Genomic DNA, 17,115 nt, shown 5'->3' with positions numbered 1-17,115 from the left:
AATGCTCATTGAAATTTCATGAGGACAGATGCATGCCTCATCATATTTCACAATAATGATCCAGAGAGGAGGATGGTCTGAGCTGTAGTGGAGGGTGGGTGGAGGAGGAAGAGGAACAGGGAGAATCAGGAAGAAGATGAAGAAGATATCCATGATTGATCAGAATTAAAAGTGAGTGTGTGGTCTGAATAAGGTCTAAGTTAATAACTAATTAATAACTAATGCTGCCATACATGACAGTAACTCAAAGTAAGAGACCTGAGAACTAGAGAAATTCTCATGCTATGATTACAGCATTCTCACTGGACCACAGACCCCATTTAAATGCCCAATTTAGATGGAAAGTTTCTGCTGCTTAAATTAAAAAATAATATTTTCATCACCCCCAGAGGACCATTCCTCATGACATCATGAAATACCAATACCTTCTCCCCAACTTTGGTTCCAGATAGCCTGTCATAGTGTTGCAGTAATGAACATGGGAATGTATAGCAATCTCCTCAGCTTTGTTTTTCCCTCCTCCAGGTGTGATGTGAAAGTGAGGGCTCTGGGGGATCAATCCTTGCAGCAGGGCAGCGTTCAATACCTCTGAATTATTGCTTCATTCTTCCCTCCTTATTATAGATGAGTTATTTTCCCCAAGCCACCCCAGTTTAGGATCAATAAAGAATCTTATCTTATTCTCAGACTTATCCTTATATCTTACCTCCTCTTCTCCCTTGCTCTCTGTTTTCCTTAAGATGTATGATTTGACATTTGAGGTTTGTGGTAAAGGGAGGGTGGTGTGTGTGTGAGTGTGTGTGTGTGTGTGTTGGAAGATACAGTAATTAAAGAAAAAAAATACACCCTTGCTGAACTTACAGGAATGCACATACTCACTTGGCACTTCTACTTATATAAAATAAATTCAATGAAGAGAAATGATTACATATTACTGTGGTGTCAATCTAAGGTGCACAGCCACAAATTTGTGTGTTCCTTCTTTTAAAAAACTACATCTTTTCTCAAAAAACATACCAAAATAATTAGCTGACAGTTTGAATCTTGTCTGTTACATGAGGTAGGAATTCTGGAGACAGACAGCCCTGACTTAAATGAAATGTGATGGCTGAAATTTGATGGCAGTCTCTGCTAAATGTGATGGCATGGAATATGCATGACTTCATCTACCAAAATTACATCAATATATAATGTATAGAGCTAATTCTTTAGGATTCTAGCTAAAAATGTAGCATAAACAGGGTTTGTCTTGCTAGGTATTGGTTTATTGATTGCTCCTTCACACTTCCTCTTTACAAACCGCCAGCACTGACACATACTTTCGAGAGTGACAGGGCACCTCCACTGTCAATTATAGAAGATTTATTAGGTACTGTGTGCCCTTTGCAACTAAATCAAGGCCAGAGAGGAAAACAATGAAACAAACAAAAAACAAAGGAAAAGTACAGCATTTTGTGTAGGAATTATAATGTATATTATGCCTAAGCTATGTGCAAAAAGTCTATAGCTTCTTCAGTAAAGACTACAAGGCATAAAACACTGCTTTCCTACTCACCTACACACTACACTGCCTTGTCTATTTAAAGTTATTATATTGCAATCTTCCATGGTTTGAATCCTTCATTGTTTATCTTGGTTGACTGATTTTGAAGGTTACAAAACCTGACATTCTACTGGCAGTTTCCAGGTAGCCATAGATTAGCACCTAGCTGGAGCCTGGCAGGAAGCGTCCATGGCTCTGCCTGTATTGATTTAATTAGACCTGCAGAGCTGCTAGCAAGCTACGCTAATAGCCACCATTCACACCGTTCAGTAACAGACTAATTGGTTTTGCCAGCTGTTCAGTGAATACTAGCTATGCAAGACCAACTACCACTTTAGTTTTTCACTCAAAAAGTCAGTTTTACAATTCAAGGAAGTTGGGGCTGATTAGTTTGGTTAGAAGCAGCAAAAGATACAGGCTCATGTAGTCTTTAATCTGAGCTGAGGGAAAAGGGAGGAAAAACATTTTAGTGCACACCTCCTTACAGTGGCACTGGTCAGCACAGCTATCACTGCATAACATACTCAAGCACATGTCTGAATTGAAAACCCAATGAACTTTCTCTCTCTTTCACTTACTCTGTCTCACTTTTTGTTTAATGTTTATATAACCAGTATATGTGAGTTTAGGGAAAAGACTGAGCTAATTAATACAGATTTAGGCACAGAGGAAAAAGAGAGGAAAGAAATACAAAATGGAAAGATGCTGTTTTACCCATGACAGAACTATTGAAATTGTTCTGGGATTAGGACCACTAATTTGTGTGTGTGTGTGTGTCTAAAATGAGTGAGGCACTTGTTTTCTTTGTGTTTGTGCACCCATGTGTGTTTGTGTGCAATCCGTTAAAATCTACACAGATCGTTGCAGCTCTTTTTTCTGCAAATTACTTCAAGATGTGGGCCAATAAAGTACCCACTGTTTGTGTAACTAAACTGTTACAGTGTTTACAAGCAGAGCTCATTACTGTCTCCTCATCTAGAGCAATTAAGGAAAAAATATCCTCCTTTTTCTGGTAGGTCTTTGGTATATAGTCTTAGGCATACAGGCATTTTGCTTTTCTGTATGTAATTCAGAATATAAGAATAACATAGATAAATGATTACAGACAGCTTAAATGGAAAGTAATAAAGACTGTTAATAACAAACACATACAGCCCCAATTATTGACCTAATCTGTGGCTGATCAGAGATCAGTATAGCTTCTCAGAGAGTGGGAATAAGGCTTATATACTAACCAACAGACAATAACTAAGAGTCTATGTAACTAAAGGCTATGTTGACACTGTCCTGGACTCCAGCAGTGATATGTGTAATCATAAATATGTTTATGATTACACTCTGCAGTTTTAGACCCTGTAAAGTCTTCGTCTTGTCTCTCTGGGGAATCCCTCAAAGATTATATGCAAAACCCTACAGAATATTTTTTCTCTGTCAGATAAGGTTTGTAGTAGAAGCTAAACCTCCTTGATTTTTACAAATAACCTAAAGCTTTCCTAAAAGTCTACATCCCCCTGAACTTTCACGTAAGATGTTAGCTGTTTCTCAATAGTCACTTTTCCTTTTTAATCACTGGTGGCATATTTGTGGTCAGCTGATATAACTTTGGCATGAGATTGGACAAGTTACCTGTGTAAATGAATCTGCCTGGTGTCCCTTTGCAGAATTGTTTTGACTTGTAGGAGAGTGTAACCTCAACGACACCAGGGATGTGCCGCGGAGGTGTCTGCACCCGGATAGCATGAGGAGTGATGAGCTGATGAGAGAGAGAGAGAGAGATTAGTGTCCCTGACTAAGACATTTTTTACAGTTTAATGTTATTCTTTTTTGTAAGCTGTTCCAGTTTGATCAATTCAGACTTTATATTCACAAAGTTGATTTGGTTGCGTATATATTTAACAAATGTTATTATTAGGTTTCTGTTTATTATCTGTACAGACTGCTGTTTACTTCAATAGTCCTAAAAAAAGCTACTGTTGACTATCATCCAAAATGTCAAGAACCCTGAAACACAAATCCCTGAAATGCCAAGAACTCTCAACACAATAAATAAATATGACTGAATTATATATGTGTGTGTATTGTGAGCTTGTATGGCATACTGATCATTATCAGGGGTTTGAAGGGAGCTGTTGTTAAGATATGAACAGGCACATAAGGATCTGTACTCCTAGTCTAGAGTCTCCCTAATTAGAAACATGCTGTAGAGTTAAATCTGAGATGATTAACTCTAGACATTAACCTTGTTCCCAAACACTAATCACTCAGTCATGAGCTAAATACGTATAAGTGTACTGTATATTTATATGGTACACACTGCTCATTAATTTTTTCTCTTTTTCTTTGCCACAAAGAGAAATGTGTGTGTGTGTGTGTGTATTAGTGAGTCCCTGAACTTGACCTTAAGCTGGAAGTTTCTATATGTGACCTTTAAAACAAACCCCAGTATAAAAACTTTATAAACAGAGCTAGTGTACTGTACAAACACATATTTATTTAGGGCTAATCAGGACAATTTTTACCCCATAACTACCTAATGCTTCAGTCACAGAGATGTTTGTAAGACTAATTTTTAAATAATCTAGTATTCTTTTTTTAAGATTTGTGAATTAAGAATCACAAGAACAAGGATTAGGAAAAATTAATCTTCTCCCTGTCTCTTGCTTTCCCTCATCACAGTCTATCAGAGTAATCGAATCTGTAACTGATGGGTATAACTGACAGGGCACTGGGTGGGCCTCCTCATTTAGGGGCTATGAGGTTAGGGCAGAAAGGTCAAAAGGTTATGAAGTCTACAGGAAAAACTAGAGGGGGAGGAGCCAAAGGACAGAAAATGTGTATGCTTTCATTACACTATACAGGCATCTTGAATCTTCAGACATAATTTTTTAGAAAATTTTTAGAAAAATGAACTCCATAACTCTAGCACCGCCTGACTTCAGGTAGATACCTTAGCCAACCTCTCCTGTATGATTTTTAATTTTAGTTAAAAACATTACAAACTTCTACAAAAATTAATAAAAATAAATAATAATAATAATAATAATAAAAATACAAAAACTACAAAATTATCATTAGTAGCAACACTGGCTGCACGTTATCCTTTATCAGTTCTATATAGCATTTTAAGATTATTATTATTATTATTATTATTATTATTATTATTATTATTATTATTATTATTATTATTATCATTGTCTTCTTCTTCTTCTTGTTCTTCTTCTTCTTCTATACAACCAATAGGAAGATTGTGTCATCCCCTTCAGAAGAGGTGCTTTGAATGAATGAACAATTTCTGGTAAGGCAGGAAAGGAATTCATCACCACTCCACATAAAACAGACGAACACATAACTCATTTACTAGTCAGTTAAAATGATGGCTTATTTATAATCACATTTGCACACATTACAATTTCAACTGTGCTGCCTTGTCATCTTAATGGAACATCTATTTTTTTGCCATATTGTCTTCTTCTAGTGTTAACTGAGTGCTTGTTCATAGCTAACATTTTTTCTTTGGTTAAATGTGTTGTTGGTTTGTTTGCATTTTGTGGAATATGTGCAAATTTCTTTAGCTGTACCAGATATACATGCTATCTTATTTTATGTGCAGTTTTTCTGTGTAACCTGTTAAACGTTTTCATTATTATATGTGTTGTTTTGTAATATTCTGTTTCCTTTCTGCAGTTTTAAAATTTTTATGCACCTTTTTTTTTTTTTACTGTGCCTATTATCTGGCCAGGGACAACAGATGAAAAATTAGCTATCTGTGTTGCCTCATTTACAGTTCCTTCATGCTGTTTATCAGTCCCTGACAAATAAGGTTAGTGTGAAAAGTGTTGATTGCTCCCATGCTTCAGCTGTTTGGCAAATGTAGTAGGCTGCATCATTCAGTTTGTTTAATATACCACATTTCCTAGTTGACCAGAGAGTATTAAACAATCATCTACAATAGTTCCTGACTGCGTGATTTGAGACATAACTAAAATGAATCTACTATAGCTCTGTCTTGAACATGCTCCTACAGTGCTTCTGTTCTTTGGGCACTTCTCTCTGTCTCATTACAGAATATTGCTTTTATATATTTATACCACTGTTTGTGTGTATTTATATTTTAAGACCTTATCAAGTCTAAAATGCAGGAAGTTATTCTTAATGTGTACCTTCACCTAGTGAGATTCTCTCATTTGACATTTTTTGGATAAATTAGTTGTTCAGTTCCAGTTTTCCAGACCCCTTCCAGGTCCACTGACTTGGACTGACAGAGATGTTATCCTATAATTGCCATGTTTTTAACCCCAGCAATGGACACTGACAAAGAAGCATGGACAATCTATACATTGCAAACCCCAATCAATCTTGTCTCGTAAGTCAGCCAATATTTAATATACAGTCCACTTCTGTAAATATTTGTCATTCGAAACAAAGCCTCTTTTATGACAGTCTCTATTGACATATAGTCTCACCTCACTCCAGACCAGCATGGTGCCAAAGATAACCTGCAATCCATCGAAGAAATTGTCCCCAATGATTATGACTGTAGCTCCCCCTGTGGTCCATCCTTCACTAGGGCTAATGGCTTTGATGCAAGGTGCTGCTACTTTCCAGTAAGAGTACCAATAAAAATGTTAAGGAGAAAAAAGAGAAAAGACATTAATTAATCCCTTTTAATAATTTCTACATATTAGTCAGTAAAGACAAGCAAAAAAAATGCTCCTAAATATAGTTATACTACTACATGCTAATTGTATTTTAAACAAGAACCAGTAAAGTTGTGAGTGATGGAGGCTGAAGTTTGGACACTTCAACCTTTGTTTCCCAAGAGACCTCAGGGTTACAGATGAGGTTCTTATGTGGTTTGTTTCACAAGGTTTGGGGGGCATTTGGGGTAGGTAGTATGACACCTCTATAGCTCTCATTTCGAAGCCAGAGCAGGAAACACAAACCCACAGTTGTCACTGGGAAAGCTCATACAGCTGGATTTAACTAGGATTCCCACACCACATGGCCTAGAAAGATCAGTGGTGGTTTTCATGGCCCTTGCTGTGCCTCTCAGGCACAAAAACAAGGCCTCACTACCACTATTCTCATTGAATATTGTGTTTGGTGTTTCTTCTTGATGACAATGGCAAGTCAAATTATACATTAAAGTCAAGTCAAAGTCATTAGTCTACATCACAACAATAGTGAATCAATATGTGACAATGAATTCAGCAAATTATATTAATCCAAACATATTGCTCATTAATAACAAAATCAGTAATTAATCCCAAAGAGCTTTTTATCTAGAAGTTAACTGAAATAGCAATATATTAGAAATTGTATATTTAAGTATATTAAAGTATATTATGATATTTCAATAAAATGTTCATTTGAATGTTTTCTTTTATTATCATAAGGTCATGGCTTAACCTGTTTTCACTTAGTGCATAATACACATAAAATGAAATAAAATTGTGTGCTTATTGCCTTGCACATTCATGTTTCCCACTGTGCATTATGGTTTCTATATTGAACCAGTCATGTGTCTATGTTTCAGTTTTCTGTTTCAGTTGTGTCTCCATCCTGGCATGCCAGTGGTTTGTTCCCTTATTGTTCTCAGTTGTTTCTAGTTTCCTTGTGGTCACTCTCTATCTGAGTTTCTTTGTTTGTCACGAAATTGATTGTTATCGTGCATTTCGTAGTTATTACTTTGGAGTTTCTGTATTCCATGTTTCATATTATGACCATAGCCTGTGTTAATGTTTAAGAGTGTTGATTTGCCTGATTATAACCCTGTCTAATGTTCCGTATAAGATACTTGGTCCTCTGACCTCATACTGCACACAAATAGTATTTTTGTCACAGTTCTCTGTTGTACTGATACAGTGTTTAGCAGATTTCCTGTGTTGTTCTCTGTGGTGCATGTGTATCTGTGACAGCATGGTGAACAAGGAACAGCATGGAGAGAGGTCAGTTCACTTATTAGAGCTGTCCTCTCATTAGAGCTGGCAGGGGGTAAAGAAAGCAATTTAGCTGCTTAGCCTGCCAGTGTTCACCTCTGTTTAGTTTTCGAATAGTGCCATTCACTATAATAAGACACAAAAGACAGTGAGATTGTTGGGAAGATGAAGACAGCCAGGATTATAAGGAGTTTTAGAGAACCACAAAGTTGCTTAGCTGTGGAAAGAAAGTATAGTTCTGGCTCCATAAAAAGTCACTGTCTGGAGTCTGATTCCTTCAGTCAGAATATTACAAATGCAGGATGCAAAGAAACGAAATGAGACTGAAGGACAATAGAAAAGTGGACATTCTCAGCCTCTGGAATACTAGAAAAAGCTTGGGAATTCTAAACATGCAAATGAAGTCAGTGTTTTTGTCTGAATATTGCATTATATCACCACTCATAAGACACACTATAATCTGTGGTCTGAGTTTGCATGTCTGTGTACAATAAATATCCTATTTTATTAGGGAATTAAATATGCATATGAATAGTTAATATGAATAACTGATTTATTTTTTTATTTTATTTTTTTTTACAAAGCTTTCCCAAAAGGGAAAAGGAAGTCTGGTACAGATTTAAAAAAACAAAACAAAAAAAACCATAAAAACATATGACAGAAATATGTGGCCAAATCTACTTATGAGTAATTGAAAAAGTTTATAGAGTATGACTTTAGTCAGGGCTGATCAGCAATCAAATAAGTGAATGAAAATGAGTAACTAGAAAGGCATGCCAATTTTTTCAATAAATATATATCTCACTCTATTTTTTAAAGATAGTGTTTATTTATTATTAAGGTTTAGGTGAAGATAAATTCAAAAGTCAAAGCATTAATACAGATTTATTCATATGACTCCTCGCAACAACAACCTGCTCCTCAACCTAAACAGGAGGAAGGACCACGCTTCTCATCCCGTAAGCACAGTCTGATCTGTTTTACTTACATTTAGACACCGGGATCTACAAACATGCAGACACATCGCAGACATATGTGCAAGCATAGAAAATAAGAGCAGATTTTCTGTAGCATAATGTAATTTGGGGAGGTGTGGAAGCAAAGTGCAGTTGTGGGGTGGTAATGTTGGCCTAAGTGGACTGTTTGGCAGAAGCGGAGCCTTTTGCTGGATTAAGCAGATGGAGAAGCATGAATCCATCTGATAGGATTAAACTTTCTGTGGCTCTCTCTGCACCATCTGCTCACCATGCTGCTCCCAGTGACAGACACATACACACACACACACACACACATACACACACACAAAACCCACCACACACACACACAGAGTTAAGAGTTTGGTATTCATACATCAGATGTAACTACAGATACACTGCTGGGACTGTTGCAGGGGGTTGTGTGTGCAAGCCGGCCCGAGGGTGCTTAGGTGTGTCTCAGTTACAAGCAATTCTGACCTTGAATTTAAATCCTTTTTATTTTGTGATATCACCTTATTGTGTGAGTGAGGTGCTGTATTACGTTTAGCCGTGCTGTTTAACAGCTTGTTGCTGCTAATTAAATGTATGTAATGGGTTGCACCCTTAAAAAACTATAGAATAACATTCAAGGCCATTAAATACATAGGTATGACACTGTGCATTAGCTAATGAATCATAACCTCTCTTTTCCATAGAGCTCATGTATACTGCTAGCTACAGTATGGTAAAATGCAAGACGTCCTACTTTTATATCTCATTTGTGTGTGTGTGTGTGTGTGTGTGTGCATAAAGTCAAATGCCACTTGTTCAACAGTGACCCTGTGGCTTTTTATTCTGATGTCCAGTCTCAGTCATTATCACTGATACTTATAAAATCACTGGAACAAGGCCATCCTGAGGACTGATGTGAGGCATCTATTGGCTCTGATCCAGTCTCCATCATAAAGAACATACTGCAGAACTGATCTCTGATCTGCTCCCAAAACCATTCTTTCAGAGTAGTAAATCAAAAGAACAGGACAGCATTAATGTTACATAAAAGTGTAATCCATATAGTCTTTTTTGAATCTCATACTTGAGCTTCTTACAGCCTTTGACTCCAACAACATGCCAACAATACATTACTGCTGTTTTTACACTGTGTTTATCAATGGCTGCAGATATGGCAGATTATCAGTGCTGCATCACATGTTCAACATCCCATTGTCAGGCACAAATATCTCTAAGTCATGGCCAAATTTTTAACAAGCCAAAGGATTTGCGTAACAGTGGAAAATAAACATGCCAAATGTCTCTGAAATCCATCCATAAACCCTGTTAGTTCAGGTTTCAGCTTGAGTGAACAGCTTTCAAGTTGAGAATTAATAAAGCTGTTTCGCCCTGTTTTTGGGGGGGACTTTTTTTACTGTCCTGTACAACTTTATTCTTATTTTTGATATGTACAGTATTTTGATCATGACTGAAGTTGTTGTTTAACAGATACAAAAAGATTATTTGTATTCAAATTGGTACTACACAGCTGTCTAACTTTAGCTGGAAATGACATGCAATTCAAGCTTAAGTGTGTAAAACAAAGCACTTTTTCTTAAGTAAACCAGCCCCTGACCCAACCAACAAATCAATCATTCAATCAATTAATCAATCAATCAAGCAATCAGTCAATAGTTGGGTAATGTGAATGTGGGCTGATTATGCATTTTGGGGTGAAATTTGTTGTCAGCTGCAAAGCTAAATAGCAGATATACTATACTTGTCTAAATAGCAGAAAACTGACTCTACTGTTTTGGTGAACTCTGCCTCACATGTAACTATATGAGCAGCACATATGTCCATAGTTATTTCTGTGGTCTACATAACAATGTGTGCAATTTGTAAATCAGTACTGAATATGTAGATGAATCAGTGTCATTCAATGCAAAGAATGATGGCATGGTTTATAAATAGCTTTTGAGAATAAGTTACCAGAACCAACCAAGAGGACTAAAGAGCTAAAAAGGAAAGGAATGAAGTCTAAGGATTGGGAAAGGACACAGGGTCGTGGTTTAATTAATTGTGGTTCATCCTTACTTTCTTTGCTCCATTGAATACATGACTTAGGAGGTCAAAGCTCAAAGAAGTGTGCAGGGTGGGTGTGAAACTGTACCTACTTCAAATCTCCTCAAGCTAACACACACACACACACACATGCTCACAGACACCTAATGTACTTAAAATTAACAGTAAGTTATAATCCTGGGTGTGGGATTATTTGGAGATGTGTGTCTTGTCGTTGGCAGAAGCTCACTGCATATTTGATAATGAGATAATGGTGTGTGCACTTGGCGAAAAGCCACTGATGAATCCTTGCTTTCCCTCCACTGTGTCATTCTCTAACTCTCACTTAGTCTCACTTGCTTTCTTTTAACTATACTCTCTCTCTCTCTCTCTCTCTCTCTCTCTCTCTCAGTGTCTCAGTCTCTCATATAACTCCTCTGCTTCCCTCCCACACATAACCTGATGGACTCAATCCTGATATGCTTTTCTCTGTTATGAACAAGTTAGTGTGTTTAACCGGAATATCTGATAGGTCTCACAGCATGACTAAAGCATAAAATGAAAGATTAGATTTTCCTATTACTGCTCTAATGCTAGAGTTATGTGCAGTCAAATTTTAGAATTTTAAAGCAAGAGCAATGAAAGGCTTGATTTAAGGGTGTTAAGCTAAAGTTGCTGTAAAAACTCTAACACTGTAAAAAATACATCACTCCTCTAACCTGATGAAATATGAGTAATAAATGGGTAATAAATAAATGAGCTAATAAGTAGACATAATATTTCAGTAGTGGTGAATTGGTGAGATGCATGGCAATGTGCTGTTAAAATCATTCTGTGATAAAGCGTTTTAACAGCAGCTTACCGTGTTCCAAATACGACGGCGTTCCCTCTGAAGGGTCTAGTCTCCGTGCTCTTCGTCCATGTTTGGAGTTGTTGTGCACAAACATGTTGTCTGACACTGCGAGAACATGTCCTTCTACACTCACTGTGGTCGAAACTACCACCTGAAACCAAAATTGTGAATCATTTATAGAATAATGGATTTCAATTACTATAACACTGTTATTTAACATAAACTATTTGGGTGCTTTAACTTTCTCTCACTTTCAAATAAATGATGTGTAATTGTTTATAGTACTTAAGAAACTTACAATGTCTAAAAAATGAATTCACTAATTTAAAAATTATTTATATAAATTTACATAAATGTTTTACTTTAACTCAAGCACTTTTTCCACTGCTTATCATTTTGCACAAAATCAACAGATTGAAACAACTGGTATGTATGTACTACTGGCTATGTAATAAAATGTACTGCATTAAAATGTATAAAGAATAAACCATAACTTGTGCTGTTACAGAACAATAATCAGTTATGGGGTGGTGTGATTCAGACGTGGAGTTTTACCATCCTGAAGTTGATTATTTTCCAATAACAGCACATCCCAAGGAGTTTTATTTCGATTGTACCACAGCAAAGATTTCTATTTCTGTTTATTTTTAGTGTTGTCTCTGAAACATGTTAGTTCTTGTCATAATAACAGCTATAAAAAGTGATTCTCTAAGCAGCTATTTTTTTCTTTCTCTTGAAGTTAAAAAAAATGAAGCTTGTCATATTACCAAGAAAACACAAAGCTCAATGCCTTCCATCCCAAAGACTTTCTCATGTGGTAAAAGTTAAAGTTACAGATGTCTGTATGGAGAATCTGATGTACAAGTGTTCCTGTACTTCCTTTAGAAACTCAGAATAATTCATATGAACCTGTGATTTGTTCCACAGCCAGTGCTAATGCCCGAGCTGATATATCAAAAATTAATCAAAAAAATTATGATGAATCATAATCAGATCAGAGCTCTGTGGTGCAAAATGTTTACATACATTACACTGTAGCTATGTATTGTTTCATACTCTGCTGAATGTTCATTTATGCTCATGCTTAATCTCTAGTAATTCCTATCAGTTGAAAATAACACACCTTTGCAGAATGCAGTGCTTTAGTAGGAGTGCTGTGATTGCACCACACAGTCCCATCTGTCTTTGGTAATAAACACACACACACACACACACACACCACTCATCTCTGCCTTTTATCGAAGTCAACCAGCCTCTCCACTTGGACCATGAGCTCCTCTCAGAATGGCCTGCTCTACATAATTGACTGCTGATAGAGGCCCACACAGATTAATCCCATTTAAAAGTAGCAGCCCTTGAGTGGCCTGAGACAATGTCAGAGCAGTAGTAATGGTTTGGGTTTGCCATTGTGTGTGGCATTAACAGCTTAAACAAAGTCCACTTGTAGCACAACGAGGAGCCTCTCATTTTAATGTTGATCTCCGAGAAGAGTCTGTCTTACCTTTTGAAAAAGAAAGGCTTGAGAAAGAGGAAGAAGTCTCCAAGGCACTGGTATTCTCTATCTCTCAATTTATGTCTCATAAACAGTCTCTTGACTTCGATCCCCCCCCCACTCTGATGCACATGCATTCATTGTAGACTCTCTCTTTTGAGTCAGAGTAATATGGTTGTGAGTAATGTGCATGTGTGTATATCTACTTGTGACATAAAACAATCCCCTTGAAAACAAACAATTTACTTTCACATGACTCATGTTTAGCTAAAGCTAAAACCCTGCCCATCTATCTAATCTCAGTTTTTCTCAACTCTTTAAATGACCTGCCTCAAGAAAGTTTGTATAAATTTGCTATTGTGAGTCCATCAATGCTATGATAGTTTACATGGATGATGTGCCACTATCCCAGGCTTTTGGGACAAGCAGCTTTCATGAGGCTTTTTATTTGAAGTTGCTTCATGGAAAAGTATCATCATTTTCTAGCAAAAGGAAAATCCTACCCATGATTGACATTAGCAAAACATGAGACTTTCTTTGGTATTTATTTTAAAACATAATGTATTCATGGTGGAGTAATGCAGCAGTAATAACTAATAACAAACTTTGAGAAAGAGGATAATAATAATAATAATAATAATAATAATAATAATAATAATAATATACTTATTCATAATACATTATGTACTGGGCAAGCACAAGAGATTTTACTTTAACTAGCTAATAAATACATCATTATATATGACCAATTCTTTATGATTTCTCCACCCTGGGGTTCACACAAAAACACATATACAGAATGTGTACGGCAAAATGATTAAAATTAGGAAGTTCTATTTTCATGGTCATAGCAGCCATGCAGAAACAAGCCATAAGACCAGTGCACTGCATATTTGTTGTATCTTCCTGATGATCAGTGAAAGGAAAACAAGGTGGGAATGTTAAAAGGTGTTGGATTTGAATAAATATATTACTAATGATGTCTAATCAAATCCTTAAAGATTCAGTAGTGCAGCACAGTGACATTCATAATGACACAAAGTACACTTACAATTTACTATGATTTTAGTGATTAAAAATAACCAGTTACCTTAAAGGAGAAACGTGTTTTAGTCTTACTTTCATCGACACAGATACTTGGATACAAGTATGCACATTTGTACTGTAAATGCAGATAAGATCTATCATTCTAACCTAAATTTCAAATCTATTATTTAAAACTATTCATGGGGTTAAATATGCATACATCAGGATAATGCAGCATAGTGACATTAAGGCAGTAAAGCAAAAATGTATTAAAGGTTATTGTGCATCACCTTCTGCATGGTTTCATGATATTTATATCATGACTATAATATAGTGTGCATGAAGTACATTTAATAATTTTAATAGAACTGAATACTTATGAGTCACTGCATACTAATAGATAGATAGATAGATAGATAGATAGATAGATAGATAGATAGATAGATAGATAGATAGATAGATAGATAGATAGATAGATAGATAGATAGATAGATAGATAGATAGATAGATACTTTATTCATCCCAAAGGGAAATTCACAATTGTAATTGTACCTGATTGCTTTGCAACTAAACATATTGGTTAATGAAATTTAAAAATATATATTTATTTGTATTTTATTGCATTACATCTAACACGTGTCTGAGAGCTTTATATAGAGAATATACTTCAACCAGCTCCATCAGCAGGATTTGAATTACAGGGGATTTTAAGGGTCTGACCACAAAAGATAGTAAAGTTGGGATGTTTTTAAAAACTTGCTTGTTGACTTATATAGATTTGTAGGCTTGCTGCTCTGCAATGAAAAGCAGATCTTAAAATCTACAAACACTAAAATTAATATTTCCTCTGTCATGTCTCAAAGACAGGAAAACTCTATATTCTATAGCTGCAGGAACCTGCTATATCAGCCCTCTTACAATTCAGATTTAGTGATTGCTGCCCTGGAGAGAATAACAGCACTGTGTCTCTTCCTGTAATGTCTAATAATGTAGAGGATTATCGTTCACTCGTCCCTGCAGAATATTTTAAGATGTTTAAGATTCCTTTTTATTCTTACATGGTACATGAGGACATCACTGATCAACAGCAGTCAGTTCACTGTATTTTGTGAGATACTCTCACACAGTTTTCACACATTTCCACCTCACAGCTTCAGGATTGCTGCTTTGGTCCTGAGCTTGTTTACTGTGATGTTTACAAGGTGTGGAGTCACCCTGAATAGATACATGACAATATGGGGTAGCAGTAAACAGATGTCAATAATATTATATTTGTATACTGTTACTGATATAACCTTTGTTATTAATATAATTGGATATTATTTTCAATAGATCCTTCTTCTGCTTGAATCAAGCTTGACATTTAGAATTGCTTTAGTCCATTGTAAAGGTTTTAAAATTGTTTGAATAGTAAATATTTGTTGTTGTTTTTTTTGTAATTTGAGAGAGAGAGAGAGAGAGAGAGACAGACAGAGAGAGAATGCAAATACAATTCTGAGTGTTTTTACCTGAAAGCGCCGCATGTCCCGTGGGTTACCGGCATTCTTCAAACAGTTCTGGTTACATTTCAGGAAGAACTTTAGGAAGAACCTGGGGGAGGGATAGAAATAAAAGGTCAGAACAAGTAATGGAAGCTTTTGAAGCAGTGCCATCTAATACATGCTACATTCAACAGGGTGGAGACACCCAATATATAATTCCATTGGTTACAAAATGAAAGAATGGCAGTTTTAGCACTTCTTTCCTTTACTTTTCCTGTTGGGTTACTGTTAATCTCCTGAAAGGTTTAGCCATAGGAGTGTGTGTGTGTGTGTGTGTGTGTGTGTGAGAGAGAGAGAGAGAGAGAGAGAGAGAGAGAGAGACAGACAGACAGACAGACAGAAAAACAGAGAGACAGAGTTCTACATTTATGTAAAAGACACAGACTGTAGAAATTCAGTGTAATATGGCAGGGCTTCTGTAACTCAGGGAAAGACGAGTTTGATAATGAGAGAGAGAGAGAGAGAGAGAGAGAGAGAGAGAGAGACAAGCTGACACATTCACACCAAAGAATTTCCCTTGCTCTTACACACTCCTTCTCTAAGCCAAAATACAAAAACATGGCTGGCCAGTAGCACAATTTCCCTCAGTCACAGATGGACATTAAAGTTGTACCAGCAAAATACCAGCTGCTTTTACTGGCAGTGGCATAAGTATGCACACAATCCGTGCATGTGTGTGTGTGTGTGTGTGTGTGTTTTCAGGGGTAATGCCAAAGCAAATGCCAACCAATAAAGCTAGAACAGACTCAAACCTCACTTTCAGCATATTTTCCCTCACCCTGATTCTCACAGCTGTTGGTGTGGACATGGACACACACACACACATACACAAATGAATGTGTGCATGTTTTACTTCACTACAAAAAGTTCTGGTTGGAATAATCTCATTGTCTTGGCTTTTTGTGCCAGCATTTGATATTTACTTGTGTTCCTCTTGGCCATTGTCTAAAATCTAAAAATTGTGCTTTTTGTCTATGTGATTTAAAGTAAAAACACACACTCATCAGAGCATCACAGAGTACCACAGTCTAAATTCTTATAGGCATGTTTATGTAGGAGATTTACCAGAGAAATTCTGGATTAATCCCAAGACCTCTTCAGACTTACATTCCTCACTCAAAGAAAATGACTAGAAAATATTCTTCTCATCATCAGAAGACAAGCATGAAGCAGCTACATGGAAAGGAAATGGTTGACCACTGATAGCACAGCTGTGGAAGGGTTATTCAGTCAGACTAAATTGAATCATAAATTAAAAATTAAGCTGCACAGTGGAATGTCATGACACAACTGTATCTCAGTAAGTTAAATGGTGCTGACCTTGTGACATACTTGTGTACCGCTGAAAGTTTCTGTGATATTTGCATGCTTGTAATCGACTGATGATTAGCTGCAATTTCATGGAGGCCCATTTTTTTGGATTAACAGGTGCATATTAATAAACATTTCATTATTAAATATGTCAGTCAGCAGCTGGCTAATCATAATTTAGAGTGCAAATTCTTGTTATTGGACTTTAAAGACCACTGTTGCAGTTGAATGTCCATTTACATTATTTATACCAGTGGGAACACAAATACAAAGTACTAGTTCAGTAACTTGTTTGTTAGCTTTCGTGAGCAACTTGGGATGGTCTTGCAGCAAGGAAAGGTGATCAATAAATAAATAAATAAATAAATAATATTCAATAAATACATTTTGTTACGCACA

At 36.3% G+C, this 17,115-nt stretch overlaps 1 protein-coding gene across 3 annotated transcripts in view; it reads right to left on the bottom strand.

Moving 5' to 3' along the window:
- The window catches only part of ebf1b (EBF transcription factor 1b), a 95,981-nt gene that overhangs the window by 20,728 nt on the left and 58,138 nt on the right, over window positions 1-17,115 (bottom strand). For 2 of the 3 annotated variants that reach the window (XM_058415352.1, XM_058415354.1), the window contains exons 7-10: window positions 15,373-15,454; window positions 11,356-11,497; window positions 6,007-6,140; window positions 3,170-3,296 (exon numbers count right to left, since the gene is read on the bottom strand). In XM_058415352.1, the coding sequence (XP_058271335.1) occupies window positions 3,170-3,296; window positions 6,007-6,140; window positions 11,356-11,497; window positions 15,373-15,454 (485 nt within the window). The remainder of the gene's footprint in view (window positions 1-3,169; window positions 3,297-6,006; window positions 6,141-11,355; window positions 11,498-15,372; window positions 15,455-17,115) is intronic. The other variant, XM_058415353.1, reaches the window with a different exon arrangement.

Source organism: Hemibagrus wyckioides, linkage group LG18 (genome assembly GCF_019097595.1).
Source record: "Hemibagrus wyckioides isolate EC202008001 linkage group LG18, SWU_Hwy_1.0, whole genome shotgun sequence".
In the NCBI taxonomy this organism is placed as follows: domain Eukaryota; kingdom Metazoa; phylum Chordata; class Actinopteri; order Siluriformes; family Bagridae; genus Hemibagrus; species Hemibagrus wyckioides.
Note: the sequence above shows the minus strand (reverse complement) of the source record. Positions and strands in the feature narration are given on the sequence as shown.